General features: G+C 38.0%; 1 protein-coding gene across 1 annotated transcript; it reads right to left on the bottom strand.

Annotated features, from left to right (window-relative positions):
* Nucleotides 1–332: 332 nt before the first annotated feature.
* Nucleotides 333–20853, bottom strand: LOC126174979 (ADP-ribosylation factor-like protein 1). Its single transcript, XM_049921454.1, has 5 exons — nucleotides 20687–20853; nucleotides 20386–20485; nucleotides 20176–20292; nucleotides 16313–16424; nucleotides 333–1132 (listed from the first exon to the last, which is right to left on the bottom strand). The coding sequence occupies exons 1-5, from the start codon at nucleotides 20688–20690 to the stop codon at nucleotides 923–925; spliced, it is 543 nt and encodes a 180-aa protein (XP_049777411.1). The 5' UTR covers nucleotides 20691–20853; the 3' UTR covers nucleotides 333–922.
* Nucleotides 20854–21453: the final 600 nt, after the last annotated feature.

Genomic DNA, 21453 nt, shown 5'->3' with positions numbered 1-21453 from the left:
ACAGACACATCTTGAGGTCCACAGAATTTTTTGTGAGGTAATAATAACATGAAAAGTCTACATTCATATGCTGTCTGCCAGTTCTCTTACCTTTGTATAATGTAATCTTAAACAAGCACTAAGAAATGCAACTCTAATGTTTTCCAGCAAAGTTTATGAATAAATTTATTTTTTTAGCACATTGTCTATCAAATATGTAATCTACATATGAAACATATTTGCTGGACATTCCAGGTAATGACTTGACTAGATCTCAACTTTTGAAACAACAGATGATAAGGTTCTTACTATTTACAAAGGTTATAGTCTGCACCAGAGCTAAGTGGACATGATTTCACATCATGAATATTTATTTCAATACAGAAATTCATTTCTTTACAGGTTTGCCGTTTTGCACAGCAATGATGCTATAATTAAAAATACAATCTTGCCAATCACATTGAAGATTTGTGGTAAGTTGTTCTCAAAGTTAACAACTAATGATGCCACAGTACAATCCAACTGATTGTTTTACATGCTTTTAAGCCCATCCATTTCAGTCAGATACCACAGAAAGAGGTACAATAGTATATTCTGTTAAGTGTTTTATAACATTTTGTACAGTAAAAATAATACATAGGCTTGACTCACTGTTGTTGCACTCATACCAGCATACAATGACATGAAAAATGGAAATAAAATATATAATTAATAATAAGTGACTTTGTGATGGATATTAAAAATAAAACGAAGTGGAACTCTTCACTCACCCAATTTCATGAGCTGCTATCATCACAGACATTGTTCACATTCTTACACTTAATTTCACTGTTGTTTCAGAAGTTCACTTCATCACAGTCTTTGCTACTCTATCATAGACACACTTTACATCTGATGTGCACGTTGACCCATGAGGCAAGAGGAAATTGTCCAAAAGGAACCTTTATTTGCGATTTTGAAGGGCATTTGACAACCAGTCCATCGCCGCATCAAGCCCTTCACCTTTTGTTGCTGAGGTTTTAAATATCTGGAAAGTTCTGTTCTTCAGAGCATCGAGCCCAAGTGCCTGATGGACTTCTGCTACACTCAGTGCTCCTTCAATATCCTGCTTATTAGCAAGAACTACTAAAATTGCTCCCTGTAGTTCATCTTCCTGCATAATAATGCAACAATATCATTTATGGGTATTAAGATACTTAATAAATGAACAATTTAAAAAGTAAAAGCTTGAGAAGTGTCACACTGGAATCTACTAATCATAAGTAAAGATTAAGATAATGTATATTAGGAAAATATTAATATAATGAAGTGTCTGATGACAGCCTGTTAATCCAAAAACTAGCATTAAAAGCACAGTATTACACACTCAACATCATTCCTAGGGGAAAAATCCGTTAATTTGAAAAATTAATATTTTCTGGAGAGATGGCAATGTGAGTGATATAATTACTGTATATTTTTATAGCAGGCAGCCTTTAGATGTAATATGAAAGCGAAGTACCTTGTACTTTGCTCTCACAAATACAGATTCATTTTTGCTAGCAACATAAATTAGTCAAAAACTCTTACCAAGCGAGACATAACTGACAACATAGCTGTTATGTTGTTAAGCAAATATTTGCAACTAGTTTTAAGAATGGGAACATGTTATTTCATGAAACAGTTACACACACATTTCATAATGAATTTAGGTAACAACTAGCTATTCCTGGCCATGAGTTGTGGATCAGTATGGTCAAATGAAAAAGACGGAAGAGAAAGAACACATTTCTAATATATATGGGAATTAAATATGTCCTAATCTTCTCCCCCTGTCTCTTTCCATCTCCTCACCCTCTCTTTGTCCACCCCCTCCTCCTCCCTCCTCTCTGTCCACTTCCTCTTTTCCACTCCGTGTCCATTTCCTCCCATGCCTTCTCAACTTCAGCCTTGTTTTTTGTTATTGCCAATTCAGATTCTGTTGTAGTATTCAAATCATAGGCTGATAAAACTGAAATACAACTTCCTTGTTTTCTTTGAAAACCATCTGTGAGGGGGAAAAAAAACAGCTCATTGCTGTAGATACAAATCATGTTGAAAAATATATATAATGATCAAGAATATATATGGGATAAACAATTTGTCTAACAGTTTGAATGCCCCATGATCTTGGTTTAAACTGCCTGTGATAAAGGAAACAAAACTGCACATTCCTAAAGCAGAGCATTTTCTTTCTTGAAGCTGGTTTTAGCAGAAAACCTGGACACTGTTGTTGAAAAAAATACATCTACACGGATACTATTCAAATCACATTAAAGCGCCTGACTGGTGTCCACCCCAAATCCTATATCATTTCAGTGACACTTTCCCCCTATTTTGTGATAATACAAAATGCGCTGCCCTTTTTTCAACTTTTTCAATGTACTCCATCAATCCTATCTGGTAAAGATCCCACACTGCACAGCAGTATTCTAAATCTCCTTAGCAGATCTGTTACATTTTCAAAGTGTCCTGCCAATAAAACTCAATCTGGTTAGCCTTCCCACAACATTTTCTGTGTGTTCCTTCCAATTTAAGTTGTTTGTAACTGTAATTCTGAGGTATTTAGTTGAATTTACTGCCTTTAGATTTGACAGATTTATTGTTCAACCGGGTTTAACAGATTCCTTTCAGCACTGATGTGCATGACCTCACACTTTTTGTTATTTAGGATCAACAGCCAATTTTCGTACCATACAGATGTCTTTTCTGAATTGCTATGCAATTTGTTTTGATCTTCTGATGACTTTACTAGTCAATAAATGACAGCATCATCTGCAAACAACCTAAGATGACTGCTCAGATTGTCTCCCAAAACGTTTATATAGATAAGGAACAGGAAAGGGCCTATAACTCTACCTTGTGGAATGCCAGAAATCACTTCTGTTTTACTCGATTTTCTGTCAATTACTAGCAACTGTGACCCCTCTGACAGGAAATCATGAATCCAGTCACATAACTGAGACGATATTCCGTAAGCACGAAGCCATTTATGTGGTGCAGTGTCGAAAGCCTTCTGGAAATCTAGAAATATGGGATCAATTGCAAATCCCTTCTCAACAGCACTAAACACTTCGTGTAGGTAAAGAGCTAGTTGTATTTCACAGAACAATATTGTCTAAATCCATGTTGATTATATGTCAACGGACTGTTGTCTTCAAGGTAATTCATAATGTTCAAATAAAATATATGTTACAAAATCCTGCTGCATACTAATGTTAATGATTTGGGCCTGTAATTTATTGGATTACTCCTACTAACTTTCTTGAGTATTGCTGTGACCTGTGCAACTTTCGAGCCTTTGAAATAAATAGGTCAACAACTTTGAGATGTTTGCCAACAACTTTTCAGAGTGTGAGTGTAAGAGAGAGAGAGAGAGAGAGAGAGAGAGAGAGTGTGTGTGTGTGTGTGTGTGTGTGTGTGTGTGTGTGTGTGTGTGTGTGTGTGTGTGTGTGAGCGCGCGCGCGCGCGCGAACGAATATATTAAAAATACACAGCCTACTGTCCATCTGAATGTTCCATTAGAATATCATGTAAAATTTTATGAAACTGTCAAAAATGTTTCGAGATTTTTGGTGACAACATTTCCCTATATACCGTATATTACACACTTATTTCTATACACAGGGTGTATCAAAAAGAATCATCCGATTTTGCAAGTCTATATTTCCGAAACAAACATATACAATGAATTTGTTTTTTTGGTGAATGGCAAACTCAAGAAGTTATTTTTTTGTATTTTTTCATAGGTGTTCAACATGAGATGCACAGTATGTGTCAATGTGGTATTCAAATTGTTCCCACACTGTAGCAAGCATGTCTTGAGTTACAACTTCCACAGCTGCTGTTCTGCAATGTGTCTGTTGATTCATTGTTGCTGGTAATGGGGGCACATAAATAGTCTTTATAATCCCCTCACAAGAAATAATCACATACAGACAGATCCCGAGACCTTGTAGGCCAATAATATGTGGGCTGAATCATTTGGTCCACTGTGACCGATCCATCGTTCAGTAATCCTTTGATTTAAAATTCCCACACTTCCAAATGTCAGTGTGACGGTACCCCATCCTGTTGATTAATGAAGTCATTCAAATCAGTCTGTAACTATGGGAAAAGAAAGTTCTCAAGCATATCGAGATATGTGCTTCCTGTAACAGTGTTCTCAGCAAAGAAAAATGAACTATACACCTTTTCCTGTGAAGCTGCACAAAACACATTAAATTTTGCAGAGTCCCTCTCATGTTGTACAACTTAATTTGGTTGTTCTGTACCCCATATTCACACATTAAGACAGTTCACCTTTCCATTAAAATGGAATGTTGCCTCGTCACTAAATGTGAAAGAAAACTGTCATCCTCCAGCCTGCCAAGAACGAAATTACAGAACTCCACACATTGTTGCTCATCACCTTCACGAAGAGTTTGCAGTAGGTGAATTTTGTATGGTTTCATGTGTAAACGTTGATGCAACACACGGCAGATGGACACTGGGGGCACGTTGCCCTACTGAGCTGCACGGCAAATGGATTTCTGCGGATTCCTTGTGAACCTATGGTGGATGTGTTTGAAGTCTATGTCAGACACTTGGGGACAGCCTGGCAATTTGCCTTTACACAAACCACCTCTTTCTCAGAATTGTTCATGCCATTGTCTAATGCTCTGTGCTGTAGGAGGATCCATACCATACATAGTATGAAAGTCACAGTAAACAGTTATTACTGACCAGCACTGTGCAAAACATAGAACACAAAATGCTTTTTACTTATAATCTGTCTTGATTTCAAAAATGTTTATTCACATGACCGGTTTCGGTTCCTCTGAACTATCTTCAGATCTGAAATGACAATGATACTAATTTACTAGTTCACAAATGCAAGCCTATTTCGTCCAACCTGATCAACATCAGATGTATCAGAATGTACTTTATTTCACTTACAGGAGTAACCTGCCCACACTCTGCAACCTTCACATGCTGAGTCACATTAAATTGGTTGGCAGAATGTACGTCATTTATATTAATTATAAAACTCTTACCGACAAGTGGCGTCTGGTACATTTGTTACATTACATATGCACATACTGTATTAAGTAGATTTTTCTAATTTGCTTTTATCTCTAAAAATACTTAAGATCTATAGTTGTCAAGGTTAAAATCTGTACTTGTCAAAATTAGAATACACAATAAAATTATCGTTTTTGGACAATCGCTCGCGGCACAACACCGAAATCGCGGGAATCACAGAAGCAGACCATGGAGCAAAACAAGTCTGCACCAGCGCCATGGATATAGAAATCGCCCTCTGTTTTCAATCGTTTTCATTTGTGAAATTCATTTGTGAATTCATATCATTGTCATTTCAGATCTGAAGATGGTTCTAGAGGAACCGAAACTGGTCATGTGAATAAACATTTTTGCAATCAAGATGGATTATATGTAACAGGTATAAAAAGTGATTGCGGTATCCCTGCAGACATTATGCCCGTTTTTGCAAAGAAAATGCTTTGTTGACTCGACACCATTTTTACTAGAACTGGAGTGGGTGCACACTGCTGCTACCTAGCAGGAACCATGTAAAACTCTAGAGCTTGCTCTTTCCAACAGTACATTGTTTATACATGTATCTCTAATAACATAATAGTTATGATTTTTTAAAATCTGATGACACACCCTGTACTTAAAAAATAGGTATATAAAAACGCACGTATTCACATGCACATTCACACTGTGTCAAAACTTCAAAGCAACTGAGTGACAATTTTTCGTGTTTTGTGAGCACGAACATATGCAAGCAGAATTTTATATTACAAAATCATACTGATGAACCCCTTTCTATGAGTACTTTTGGAAAAGAATTTTATACTTCATTTCTTTCTGAACAATTTTAGATTCACTAAAGCATAGTTTAGATCATTTTTGCTCTTAGTAACTTATCTGTGAACATTACTCAGACTCAAATGAGTTTTCTAACAAAATTAGTACGAGTGATAATTTTTTTCCTGAGATGGTTAATTATCTTTCTTGGATTCTGACTGAAAAATCGAAACATCCATTTATCAAGATACACTTCAAAGGTTGCAGCCAATACAACTAAGTATCTATTACATACAGTTGTAAATACGTTCTCTTGTGAATGTCCAAAGTTAGAATTTACTGCATAATATAATTTCTTCTAGATGAGATAACTGAATGAAAATTAGTTAATTTACTAATTTCTACTGTCCCAAACTTGACAGTATAAAAAGTAGATGAAACTAAACCTTTCAGCGAGCTTAATCCATGGTTTCACCAATAAGCATGAAAACGGACCTGCACTTTCTACATTTATAATTTCTTGTTAAAATGTTACACTAAAGATATCTGACAGAACAAAGCTGAATGAAATGTATTTTTCACATTTTAAAGCAAGTTCCAAAAAAACTTTTTCCTGTTTTTCTTTATCGAGTATTCTTTGCTCAGCTTAATAATAATACTTTTATCGCTTGTAAAATAACTACTCTATGCTCCAATTCTAGCAAAGTGATAACACATTGAGAACAAATGATGAAATTATGACAGATTAGTGTCCACCTGTGATTAATATGGTTACAATACACAAAATCAACAGTTGTTGCTCAGTGTGTGCATGCTACAGAATTACATAAAAAATTGAGTTGATATAATTTACCTAAAAACAAGAGCATTACACCAACAACTCCAAAAATCACTTACCTATATCGATATGATACTGGCCCTCAACTGATCAAAATAAGGTACTCCACCTAATAGTTTTATTACATATTTCTGTGTACTTAGTACATGACATCCTTCTGCAAATAACCATCTGAACTACCTAATCCAACTGCTTGTATTATTTTATTTAAAAAAGAATGAAGTAGCCACATGCTCAATCATAACCAACATATCTAACAACCAATGGCATTATGAGAGTGACATAGTACTCTTTTCTGTCAATGCAATTGATACAATGTTTTTGTGTGGAATAAGTCATGACTGTCAAATGCTATTAATGTAAAAAGTTCCACGGACCTATGAAAATAAACTTTGTTAACTAACAAGATGGCGCAGAGCTGGGAAGGCATGATGCAAGTGATGTTGGGTCAGTGAGAGTGGAGCAAAAATAACAAGTGTTCCCACACAGAGCCAAAAGTGAATAGTTCACAGCCATGGTCACTGATAGACTAACATGCTTGGCATGCAATAGCTATAGCAACAGTCGCAACGCTGAGGCAAACACTGAAATCTTAACAAGACTCACGTTTGACAATCATTTCAACTGAGGATGGAAGTCTCCAGAAATAAGGAAGACCCTCAGTAGCATTAGGCAAAAGCAACAGTGCTAGAGTAACTTGGCCAGAAGTCCCTGAAAACAGCATATCAGCAGCTAGCACACAAGACCATGTCAGTTAGTCAGTCTGCATCAGTACCAGGAAGCAAAAGAAGCAGTACTACAGGACAGCCTCACAGTCACTACAGTGACACTTTAATGCTGCTGCAGTAAAAACTACGAGTAAGTCCATAGATATTTGAGAGCATCTACATCAACACAATTTCTCTGCAATTCACAGTTGAATGTCTGGCGGAGGACTCAACAAACTATCTTCAAGTATTCTCTACCGTTTCACGCTCTAAAAGTGCGTGCTGCTCTTAATTGAACTTTTTTGATGTCGTCTATCAGTCCCTTCTGATGTGGATCTCCCACTGCACAGCAATAATCCAGAAGAGGGCAGACAAGTGTTATGTAAGCAGTCTAGTAGACCTGTTGCACTTTCTAAGTGTTCAACCAATAAATCAGTCTTCGGCTTCCTCTACCCGTAACATTATGTGATTATTCCAATTTAAATTATTTGTGATTATAAACATTAAGTATGATGAACTGGACGACTTCGCACTTTTCATTATTTAAAGTTAACTGCCACTTTTTGCACCATAAAGATAGCTTGTCAATCATTTTGAAATTTGTTTTGATGACTTTATGAGATGGTAAATGTATACATCATCTACAAAAAAATCAAAGAAACACTCAGATTGTCTCCTATGTCATTTATGTATATCAGGAACAGCAAAAGGCCTCTAACACTTCCTTGGGGAATGTCAGATATTACTTGTGTTTTACTCAATAACTTTCCATCAATTACTATGAACTGTGTCCTTCCTGCTGGAGAAGCACAAATCCAATCACGCAACCGAGGCAATACTCCATAAAAGAAATTTCTACATCTACATCTACATTTATACTCCGCAAGTCACCCAACGGTGTGTGGCGGAGGGCGCTTTACGTGCCACTGTCATTACCTCCCTTTCCTGTTCCAGTCGCGTATGGTTCGCGGGAAGAACGACTGTCTGAAAGCCTCCGTGTGCGCTCTAATCTCTTTAATTTTACATTCGTGGTCTGCTCGGGAGGTATAAGTAGGGGGAAGCAATATATTCGATACCTCATCCAGAAACGCACCCTCTCGAAACCTGGCGAGCAAGCTACACTGCGATGCAGAGCACCTCTCTTGCAGAGTCTGCCACTTGAGTTTGCTAAACATCTCCGTAATGCTATCACGGTTACCAAATAACCCTGTGACGAAACGCGCCGCTCTTCTTTGGATCTTCTCTATCTCCTCCGTCAACCCGCTCTGGTACGGATCCCACACTGATGAGCAATACTCAAGTATAGGTCAAACGAGTGTTTTGTAAGCCACCTCCTTTGTTGATGGACTACATTTTCTAAGGACTCTCCCAATGAATCTTAACCTGGTACCCACCTTACCAACAATTAATTTTATATGAAGAAAATCAAAAATTAAAGAGCACATAATGAGACACAACCAATTCCTAAAGAATTTATTTGACGGAAAAGTTTTAGGGAAAAAACCAAGAGACAGGCCAAGAGCAATGTATTTTAATAACATCAAAGAAGATATGGGGATAAAATCGTATGAAGAATTGAAGAGGATGACACTGGAGAGAGGGAAGTGGCTAAATCGACAAGGCATAGCCTTTAGTTTATGATGATGATGGGGATCAGAACCATCTCTTAATAATTTGTGTGGTATACATATCTCAACTGCCGTCAATACTATTTCTTTGCATTCAAACCAAAGCTGGCCTATGCTTACGCAGTTAGGCAACTGAGTTTCCAATAAGTATCCAATAACAATTATTATTTTTAATTTTCTAATTGTTAGTAAAGAACAAGCTCTGCAGAGTTTGTCCTTACAAGGGCAGCTCCCCATCGCACCACAATTTGTCTGTTTATATTTCACATGAAGAAGCTGAAAATTAATGTTTACTGATACAGAGGAACAAACATTCCAGTTGTCTGCTAAATGTCAAGAGACCACTTTCTATTAATTGTGGCAATGCTTCACTTTGGTGACATGTGGCAGTTATGAAGACAGGTTGTTTAAAATTAGAAACACTGTGATAAAGTTTATACAACATTTCACATTGCATTCCATCTATATCAAAAGCCCTCTATGTAGAAAAACCTACTGTTAAAGGGCAATTGTGTTTCAAACTATATTGTCCAAACTAAGTGGGTTTGGAATTAAAATGTGCTGTTTGACTGGTTATGGTCTGCATTTTATTTTGCACTCTGACACAACAAAGGAAATTAACTTACACAATTTGCAAGAATAGCAGTTACACAGTAGCAACTCACATAAAGCTGTTTTTGCAATGAGGACAATTTATGTTGACAAGTTATAAATGGAACAACTGCATGCGGTATTAATGTGGCAGTTTTAAGTGGGGAGTGTTTTGAACTATGGTTGCGTAAGATACCGGTACAGCAAACAATTGCACTGTAGCCACTACCAAATACTTTGTTATTCCAATTTGCCTTGTGTTGCAGTTTTCTTTTATTTTTTCTGAAATGAGTGAAAAAAACTAAGCCTGGTGCATAAAGGGATTCGAATATGACTCACCACAACAAAATGAATCGGCGATCCTTATAACTGTTATGTCAGTTGTGTTTTCGTGGAAGCACAGCATGTGGGAGTAGAATGGCAGCCCTTCGAGAGGGAAGTGGAGCTTATTTGCCCACACCGCTGCTCCCCCCTTGGGGAGTCTAAGTTCTCATTTGTTTACGGTCGTGATCAACAGCCACGTAAGCATAAACACTCAAAAGAAAAGTACACAAATGCATAGATGCACCATTTGTTTGAAACAAAGAAAACAAAGAAACCAGATATGAATGCGAGGTGTTTTATGTCATTTTTTTGAGGCTTATAATAATAAAAACCATTGACCTTAGGTCATGTTGGAAGGCAGCCACACTGGACATCTCTATTAACCCCCAGAAGTAGTAAGTAAACAGTGCACTTGATAACTGGTGGTAAGTTCCTTTGGGACCAAACTGCTGAGGTCCCTAGGCTTACACACTACTTAATCCAACTTCAACTAACTTACACTAAGGACAAAACACACACACACACACACACACACACACACACACACACACACACACACACACACACACGACTGCAGTCTCGTGCAACTGAGAAATACCAATATATGAAAAGACAAATAGTCAAATGACATAATATGTTTTGCTGAAAACACCCAAAAGTAAACTGTGGATTTTCAAAAAAAATTATGTTTTGTGTTGTGGGTTGGTAAAGTGGGGAATACAACATCGTTTTTACCACAGACTACCAAAGTCCCTTCACAAAGTACTGGAAATATAATTCTTAGGGGGAAAAATATTTTAAAGGCAGAGTATGTACAAAACTTTATCTCAAGAGAATCACCCTACTCAGTAACTACATGTCTGAATAACTTAAATACATTCTTATTGTTACATACAATCTGTTCTATCAGTGTGAACCAGACGCTGAATGATTAACGGAAAGAAACTCCACTTTGTGCTTTAAAAAAAATTGTGCAGGGCCTGGCAGGCCATGCAGGTAACTTGGCCTGGCAAGGTACTTAGCAAGCAGGTAGCCAGATTAATGATAATGATGCAGCATTCAGTACGGTTAGTAGGAAGTGTATCTGCAACCACCAAAGGTTAAGTCTGGAAAACAAATCTGTGATCCTGCAATCTGAACTACTCAAATCCCTCATCTTTCCCATTTTCTTAGTTCCTGGACAGCTACATTTCCCTGAAGAAAATATTCTCATGTCACTGGTTTAGCTTTTGCATAGTAATAAGCAAGAAGAATCTCTTTTGGAAAACATTGGTGAAAACCAGTCCAGCCCGTTAAACAGGCTGACTTCACTACTGAGGACTCCAGCTTCCACCCATTACTTTGACTGTTCAATTTACAATGAGAAGTCCTCAACCCACACCCCATCCATAGTAAAAATTAATGCACAAAATCAGTTTGATTAATTTAAAATGGGCCAAACACTAATGAGCATTTCATTTTCATCACTATTCAATGTATGTGGAACCCATATCTCACAAAAGTTTCACAGTTCATCTAAGAGTACCATATCTGTTGATCTGGCTCATGAGTATGCTAATTACTGTGTCATTCACATTTTGGCAACCACTGCAAATGAAGAAGTGTATTTCTTACAAACTACAACCAAACTTGGACGAATTTCAGCATGCAGTAAAATGAAAAAACTAGTCAAACCACTGCACAGGAAAACAGCAACTGTTAAGTACATCACCGCTTCAGGAATATTTTGAAATAATATGAGGGGAAATTGTCATAAGGTGACTGCTTTCATACGAATATCTCAGACCGTATTATACATGGCATATTTTAATCTGTCCCCCCCCATGAACCATGGACCTTGCCGTTGGTGGGGAGGCTTGCGTGCCTCAGCGATACAGATAGCCGTACCGTAGGTACAACCACAATGGAGGGGTATCTGTTGAGAAGCCAGACAAACGTGTGGTGCCTGAAGAGGGGCAGCAGCCTTTTCAGTAGTTGCAGGGGCAACAGTCTGGATGATTGACTGATCTGGCCTTGTAACAATAACCAAAACGGCCTTGCTGTGCTGGTACTGCGAACGGCTGAAAGCAAGGGGAAACTACGGCCGTAATTTTTCCCGAGGGCATGCAGCTTTACTGTATGATTAAATGATGATATCGTCCTCTTGGGTAAAATATTCCGGAAGTAAAATAGTCCCACATTCGGATCTCCGGGCGGGGACTACTCACGAGGATGTCGTTATCAGGAGAAAGAAAACTGGCGTTCTACGGATCGGAGCGTGGAATGTCAGATCCCTTAATCGGGCAGGTAGGTTAGAAAATTTACAAAGGGAAATGGATAGGTTAAAGTTAAATATAGTGGGAATTAGCGAAGTTCGGTGGCAGGAGGAACAAGACTTCTGGTCAGGTGACTACAGGGTTATAAACACAAAGTCAAATAGGGGTAATGCAGGAGTAGGTTTAATAATGAATAGGAAAATAGGAATGCGGGTAAGCTACTACAAACAGCATAGTGAACGCATTGTTGTGGCCAAGATAGATATGAAGCCCACACCTACTACAGTAGTACAAGTTTATATGCCAACTAGCTCTGCAGATGACGAAGAAATTGAAGAAATGTATGATGAAATAAAAGAAATTATTCAGATAGTGAAGGGAGATGAAAATTTAATAGTCATGGGTGACAAATTCGAGTGTAGGAAAAGGGAGAGAAGGAAACGTAGTAGGTGAATATGGATTGGGGCTAAGAAATGAAAGAGGAAGCCGCCTGGTAGAATTTTGCACAGAGCACAACTTAATCATAGCTAACACTTGGTTTAAGAATCATGATAGAAGGTTGTATACATGGAAGAACCCTGGAGATACTAAAAGGTATCAGATAGATTATATAATGGTAACACAGAGATTTAGGAACCAGATTTTAAATTGTAAGACATTTCTAGGGGCAGATGTGGACTCTGACCACAATCTATTGGTTATGACCTGTAGATTAAAACTGAAGAAACTGCAAAAAGGTGGGAATTTAAGGAGATGGGACCTGGATAAAATGACTAAAACAGAGGTTGTACAGAGTTTCAGGGACAGCATAAGGGAACAATTGACAGGAATGGGGGAAAGAAATACAGTAGAAGAAGAATGGGTAGCTTTCAGGGATGAAGTGGTGAAGGCAGAAGAGGATCCAGTGGGTAAAACGACGAGGGCTAGTAGAAATCCTTGGGTAACAGAAGAAATATTGAATTTAATTGATGAAAGGAGGAAATATAAAAATGCAGTAAATGAAGCAGGCAAAAAGGAATACAAAAGTCTCAAAAATGAGATCGACAGGAAGTGCAGAATGGGTAAGCAGGGATGGCTAGAGGACAAATGTAAGGATGTAGAGGCTTATCTCACTAGGGGTAAGATAGATACTGCCTACAGGAAAATTAAAGAGACCTTTGGAGAAAAGAGAACCACTTGCATGAATACCAAGAGCTCAGATGGAAACCCAGTTCTAAGCAAAGAAGGGAAAGCAGAAAGGTGGAAAGAGTATATAGAGGGTCTATACAAGGGCGATGTACTTGAGGACAATATTATGGAAATGGAAGAGGATGTAGATGAAGATGAAATGGGAGATACGATACTGCATGAAGAGTTTGACAGAGCACTGAAAGACCTGAGTCGAAACAAGGCCCCCGGAATAGACAACATTCCATTAGTACTACTGACGGCCTTGGGGGAGCCAGTCCTGACAAAACTCTACCATCTGGTGAGCAAGATGTATGAAACAGGAGAAATACCCTCAGACTTCAAGAAGAATATAATAATTCCAATCCCAAAGAAAGCAGGTGTTGACAGATGTGAAAATTACCGAACAATCAGTTTAATAAGCCACAGCTGCAAAATACTAACACGAATTCTTTACAGACGAATGGAAAAAACTAGTAGAAGCCGACCTCTGGGAAGATCAGTTTGGATTCCGTAGAAATACTGGAACATGTGAGGCAATACTGACCCTACGACTTATATTACAACAAAGATTAAGGAAAGGCAAACCTACGTTTCTAGCATTTGTAGACTTAGAGAAAGCTTTTGACAATGTTGACTGGAATACTCTCTTTCAAATTCTAAAGGTGGCAGGGGTAAAATACAGGGAGTGAAAGGCTATTTACAATTTGTACAGAAACCAGATGGCAGTTATAAGAGTCGAGGGATATGAAAGTGAAGCAGTGATTGGGAAGGCAGTGAGACAGTGTACTAGCCTATCCCCAATGTTATTCAATCTGTATATTCAGCAAGCAGTAAAGGAAACAAAAGAAAAATTTGGAGTAGGTACAGAAGAATGCTGAAGATTAGATGGGTAGATAACATAACTAATGAGGAAGTATTGAATAGGATTGGGGAGAAGAGAAGTTTGTGGCACAACTTGACCAGAAGAAGGGATCGGTTGGTAGGACATGTACTGAGGCATCAAGGGATCACCAATTTAGTATTGGAGGGCAGCGTGGAGGGTAAAAATCGTAGGGGGAGACCAAGAGATGAATACACTAAGCAGATTCAGAAGGATGTAGGTTGCAGTAGGTACTGGGAGATGAAGAAGCTTGCACAGGATAGAGTAGCATGGAGAGCTGCATCAAACCAGTCTCAGTACTGAAGACCACAACAACAACAACAACAACAACAACATTTTAATCTGTAGAAGATTGCCCTGAATTAACCGTGTATTAAAAGTTTGACTAATAATGTAAGAAGGCAAAGCATCATGGCAATAACATCCAACAAAATGTACTCAGGCTTTCAGCTGTATCAGGTGGCTAAAATGCCAAAAGTTTTCGACAAAGTACTCTTTAGCCATCAGCATGCAGAACAGCTGCTGATGCACTACTGGTACACCATGTAAGGGGCTATGCAACTACACATTTGAGTCACTAGACTCAGTCTCTCAACAACTAGATCCCACACCACACTGAGGTATAAGCTGCTGCTATCGCGAGTTATCTGTGTTTTTTTTATTTCAATGGTTTCTTTAATTACACTGTTCCTGAAACCATTAGCATGAGCTACAACTAATGTCTCAAAACTTGATCTGGTGACCGTTTACTACAGCATGTTTAGCTGAAGCAGAGATTTCGGTGTAGTGTAGGTGATAAATCTCTCATGTTCCTTCCTGCGTTGTAGAGAGTGCACTGTATGTATTACTTAAGGTTGGCTGCACTCTCAAGGCATCTGTACATCCCAAGTTTTCTAAGGTCTGCTGGATCTTTAACATGTCAAATTAATTGCCAGTGTTTCGACAGGATGTTTGTCTTACTCAACACTGAGCTACAGAGTGGCTGATTCTCGTCAGTGATCATACTGTGATCCTTACTTGAGGTCTTAATTTATTTTGTTATTGTTGTAACTACTGTTCCTGAAGACCTTGAATAGACGGCTCAGCTATGGGACAGGTTATCAGTATGTAATATCATTCTGGCGCTGCACTATGTACCAATGTTTGTGTCACCGCCACTTTCAAAGAACTTCAATGAGAATCTTTTACAAACAGTGCATCTACATAAAAAATGACCACATCACCACTATCAGCAAGTCAAAGACTTAATTCAACTGATAAATTTGACCAGATTCTTTATGTGGTGTGCATAGTCACACACATGCAGACAAATATTAGCCAAGCAGTACACCAGTTTGTTCATCAGTGAACCAACGATGGATGCAATGAGACAGGCTAGACGGAGACTAGACATAAAATTGGCATTCTTTATATAAATGAATTTGTCATTTTCAAGACACTTCATGCCACAAGAAATATTTTGCAGGAGACAGAAAAAATATTTTATCCTAGAGAACTGATGATTATCCGCTAACTTCTAGAAGTGTAAGAGTTCTGTAACAAAGATACTGTAGTCCTCATTCCTAGTAGACACGGGAAAAGTTCCCTCTCAACCGACACACATCACCAAGTGGGTGCCTATGCTAAAAACATTTAACATTTAATGCTGTCACATTTTAGTGTCACAGTCTGAGACTGTTTCTGACTTTGGAAGGAACAGTGTGAGAAGCAATGAAATTCATGGAATTTGCCATGTATAGATTTACATTTTTCTGAATATTCTAACCAATTACCTCACCCATTTTTAAAATATAACCATTATAATTGCCACCAGAGAAAAACTGTTGTTCACAATGTTCTCACTTTCTTTAACAGAAATAATTCCTTTCCAGTAACATACCTTAGCAAGATTTAATGTAACACTAATTATCTGTGTTGCCTATTTTGAAAAAAGTTACATACTACTCCTTGACTTTTTTCAGCTTTTTGCAGTATGGCTCAACACTAAAAATTTATACAAATTCACCTAATATGCATAAGCCTTTGAATAGAAGTCGATTTAAACCTCACATAAAATTCAGATATTTGTGTGCAACACTACATACATTTTAGTAAAAAAAATCTCTTACCCTTAACATATAAAGTAGCTCATCCTTAGAAATTCCTATTCTGTCTCTATCTGCTGAATCAACTACATAAATAATTGCATCAGTATTGGAGTAGTAGCAACGCCAGTAGGGCCTGAAATGGTCAAAATTAAATTACAATTAATGGCTGGAAATAAGTTTTTAATATCAATGCTTAAACAATGTAGTGCAATATTTTTACTCTATGGAAGGAACATATGGTTTTATTCTAAGATGTACCTATGGGACACCCACACTTCAACAGTAAGTAAATGCTTGTCTGCCTTTTTTTATAAAAAAAGTTATTTCTATTTTTTCATAGAGAGCACCAGGACAAGAGGAATGTTTGATAAAAGTCATTGGCTTTTGCCAGAGACGTAATATTAATGGCTACTGTCATGTCACCTTACAGTGCACATATTCACAGTTTTGTTGTTAGCTGTTGAAGCCAACGTGATACTAAGAAAAACCTGGTTGGGGTGACAGACTGACCTGTAGTTTAAGTTTAGCCCACTTGGGGGGGAGGGGGGGGGGGACGACACAATCAAGTTATAGGCACCATACTGCTTACGGTATTAGTGGCATGTTTCCGATGTTACTGGTCAAAGCCTTCAACTAGTATCTAACATTCCTCTACATCCGTGCGCATCAAATTGATTAAAACTGAAGAAAAGCTTTGACCCAAAAATACAGCAAATGTCAAATCTTTGTCAAACTACCCTGCCAAATGCTGTAACTGACAACAAAATTTAAATATTTTCAGAAAAACTTATACTAACAGGACAGTTCAAGAACAACATTTAGGACTACATATGTTCATCACATGTAAGGCAGTTATTAATCAACAGAAACTCTAAAATAGAATATCAACAACATAGGGTAAATATTACGAAAAGTATAGTTGCTACTCGCTATATGGTGGAGAGGCTGAGTCACAGACAGGCACATCGAAAAGACTGTCAAATAAATCTTTCAGCCAAACAGGCATTCATCAGAATTACACACCATACACAGTGAACATTATTAAAGTCAGCAAACTGACTGTAAGAGGGAGGAGGAGGAAAAAAAAAAAAAAAAAAGACGACCTATTAACATGAATCTGGAAATGTATCATTGCCATGGAGGATGGTGCTGATGGATGAAAGTTCCTCTTAGCATGTACCATGTGTTCCTTGTGTGCTGCAGACTGTGTGATTGATGCAGCGTACTGTAAGCAGCAGAATGGTCCAGTATTCATGTCAGGAACAAGCCTAGATGATTATGTACGCCCAAGCAGATGGAAATGGTCAAGAGGAAGCATGGCTATACCAGAACAAGAACCCTCACAGACACCAACAACAACAAAACAACATTTCAAGCCCTTTCTGGGCTTTAGTGTAATGGATGAATGTCCAGGGAAGTGACGGACTGTGTCTACACCAGATTTAGATGACTGGGTTCTGCCTCTCGTCCATTTCCAGCTGCTTGGCCATAAACACACCAGGTCAATGGAAGTGTCCGATTCCATCCATCGGCTTTGACCCGTGACGTAAGGTGGTGGTTGTGTGTGACGTCACGACGGTGCGGAATTTAGTTTGTGAGAGTGGCGTGTTTGTAGGTGTCATTTTTGTGCGATCAGTGGTGCTCTCTGGTAGTGCGTGTGTGTGTTAAGTGATGTTTATGGTTTATCTTGCTTGTGTGGTGTGTTTGTAGGTGAAGTGTTGTTGCGGTCGGTAGTTCTCTCTAGTGGTGTGTTTATGGGTAGAGTGATATGTGGTGTATGGCATTCACTTGCGTGGTAGCATTGCACATGTGTGGTATCGGTAGTGACTGTGCTTTCAGTGGAATATTTTTCAGTGAGTTAACAATTTTGGTTTTGTTATGTCGACGTTATTGTAGTTTTTTCTGTTCGTTGTGTGTGAATTTTGGTAAATTGCTTTGTTTATGTCTTTGGTAGGTATGGATATGACTGACAAGGTCAACAGTTTTCGGTTGTTGGCAAAGATGGCGGACAGTGTGTTGTTTCTAATAAAAAATTTTTCAACTATCCGGATTGTTGGATGAAGTCGTGAAGAGTTCAGTGTGTCGTGAAGAAATTGGGCTTACTAAAGTTTCGATGTCTCAGACCAGGGACAGCTATATGTGGAGATGTCTTAAGGATAGCAGGTCAAGGGAAGTGTTTGATTCCAATTTTGATTTTATAGGTGTTTTTTTTTGTGGTAGGATTAAGCATGGTGGTGGTGAAATTTTGAGATTTATAGTGTGGTATCTGTTGTTTCTGTTGACCTATATAGGTCAAGGGAAGTGATTGATTCCAGTGGATTTTGTGTGAAGTGGAATTTGGGAAGGTTGTGGGGTCTTGTTATTTTAGCGTTTTTTGTCATTTGGTGTAGTGGCGTGTGTTTATATTTAGTTTGCCCCCACTCAAAAACCCCCAGTTTCCCCCACTTGTCCCGTTAGTTTCATTATATTTTTGGATGAATACCTGTTTGGTGGTTTTTCAATCTATTTTCTTGTTTGTTGCCAAGTTTACGTGATTATGTCACAGGAACGGTATGGGAGTAGTTGTGAATGGTCGTTTCCACTATATTGGTGAGGTCATTGGTCAAAGCAGAGGGGTGGAATCTGACGCTTCCATGAATATTGGACCATTCTGCTGCTTACAGGACGCTGTGTCACTCACACAGCCTGGAACACACAAGGAACACTCAGCACATAGACAGAGGAACTTTCATTTGTCAGTGCTCTCTACTGTGGTACTGACTGATTTCTGGATACATGCTTAGAAGACCTTCTTTCCTTCATTTACAGTTAGGAATACATCCCAGCAGTTTGTAGGTTTTATTAATGTTCACCCTGTATTTATTCACACAAGAAAGCACATCTTATGCACACTGGCTGAAAGCTAAATGTGTAGCTGTCTTTTTTTTGTGCCTGTCTGCAACTCAACATGTCATCTTTATAGTGAGTAGCACTATCTTCTTCTTATACTACTGAAGGCAGTTGGTAGTAACTGATGAACTGTAAATATATTTAGGCCTACGCAATTTCAATATGGACCTGAAATGAGAAAGCACTGCTATGTAAACATAACATAGAGAATATGTGTGATTTGCCAAAGTTGTCATGGCATATTTACAGTTCCAGCGATACGTAAGTAATTTCTCATACGGGAGCCCACAAGAATGTCACTATGATCTGTATACTTTATATAAAAAGCTTTTGCATCTTAATACTGTACGAGGACTTCCCATAACAAAGACTTCTTCAAATTAATTTTGATAAATGTAGTTCACATATTCTTTCAAAGCAACCACTGCACGATTTTTGGCATGTAATCATTACCATGTGAAGTGTTTTTTAACTGGAAAGCAAAAATGTTGCATGATGTAACACAACAAACAGAAAAATTCAATGTTCAGCTGTTGAAGTAATGCGTAAGATACCAGTATTGTAGATATATGAAAACAGTGATTAAGTACATTTTAACTCTGAGCATCAGTTTTGAAATGCGCTACTTAGTTACAATGTGCAACAAAATTTTATTTATGTACAAAGTATCTATACTGTACCCAAATGAAGATAACCACACTGATTTTACATCCTCTGAAGCAATAACTTCAAAACAAAAACAAAGGCATGCAAATAAACTGCTTTAATAAACAAACACTCTTGAATGAGCATTGATCATAGTAATTTAAAACTAGTGACCAAAAAACAGAGTGTATAGGCCTAAACAGTTTCTGCTGTCTAGATCACTATGAATCTCTTCTTATAGCCTTTCGAACAGTAGGACACTAATAAGTCGGAGGCAAACATTAAGTCTATCAGAAACCAATCTGCTCAAAGTTCAACCCAATTCTTGAAGAACTTGACATTCTTCTCACCTTATACTCGTCTGTCCACCAAGATCCCACACTTGGAATTTCAAATTCTTGTATGTAACCTGCTCTACATTGAATCCAATGGTAGGAATAGTTGTCACAACTTCGCCTACCTGTAATCTAAAAGGAACATCCTAAATACAAGATGCAGAACATAGTAACCATCAATTGCTAAATAGAAAGCGTGCAGAAATATTTCAAGCATGTGCTAACCTGTACAGAATGGTTGTTTTGCCAGCACCATCAAGTCCTAATATGAGGATTCTCATTTCACGACTGCCTAACAGGTTTCGAAAGTAACTAAACAATCCACCTAAACAAAAGGAGAAAACAATTATCGATTTCAGATGCCGGCAAATTCAAAAATTTACTACAGAAAAGTGTGTCCACACAATAACACCGCCGCGGTAGTAGTAGATCATCTACATCTTTAACTTTACGGGCTGTACAACACAGATAACATGTAACTATGTTAATCCACAACGCACGCTTAAAATAGTGAAGAAAGACTTACCCATGGCGCAGAAAACTAGTTGCGCCCTTTAATTAGTAGTTTCTTTGGCTAACTCCTGGCTTCACCAACAAAACTCCGGCTCACACCTCCTAGGCGTCAATATATTTATCAAAACCAACACATGCGATTTGACGTGTCTGCAACACTATAACCAACTGTGAACTGTGACAGCATGCTTGTCTCAAAGAACTTCCACTTATAACACATGTATAGTTGGCTACACTGTCTCCGCACAATCTCATTTCTGTGGAGACACACGAAATGTGTCTCCAGAGCAGTGTTGCCGTTCTAGCGACTTTTTGCGCTAATTTTCTCTTCCTAATAAATATCAACATTCCTTTACTTCCCTAATTCCCCTTGTGGGGAGGGAAAATAAAAGATGAATCTATGGAGAAAAACTCAACGCATTCATATTGTACCGCAAAATACTTTTACACAACCAATATCCGCTAGAGACTTCAATTAACTCTTCGTTTATACTCGCATAATGTAGTCAATTGCGATTCAAAAAGCTCCTTGTTATCATGAACTTTCTCACAACCTGCTAATTCTAACAATTTTCTTGGAAACTTATACACGGCTATCTTAATTATTTACAAAAAGATCCACGTATTTCCTTAATCTAGTACAAAAATACACAGCTGTGTTTACTTTTCTTTTTTAATGAAACTTAAGTATGAAACCAAATACTAGTATACTAATAGGTACAGACTGGAAAAGTTGTCAACTGATAAGCTTATTTGTATCTGAGAAACGATCAGCCATTT

The sequence above is a fragment of the Schistocerca cancellata genome, chromosome 3 (genome assembly GCF_023864275.1).
Source record: "Schistocerca cancellata isolate TAMUIC-IGC-003103 chromosome 3, iqSchCanc2.1, whole genome shotgun sequence".
Taxonomy (NCBI): domain Eukaryota; kingdom Metazoa; phylum Arthropoda; class Insecta; order Orthoptera; family Acrididae; genus Schistocerca; species Schistocerca cancellata.
This window is presented reverse-complemented; position numbering and strand designations above follow the sequence as displayed.

Coding starts and splice junctions, on each gene's coding strand:
- LOC126174979 (XM_049921454.1), bottom strand. Junction 20,293..20,385: donor AAAACAACCATTCTGTACAG/GTTAGCACATGC, acceptor TGTTCCTTTTAG/ATTACAGGTAGGCGAAGTTG. Junction 16,425..20,175: donor GGTGGACAGACGAGTATAAG/GTGAGAAGAATG, acceptor TGACCATTTCAG/GCCCTACTGGCGTTGCTACT.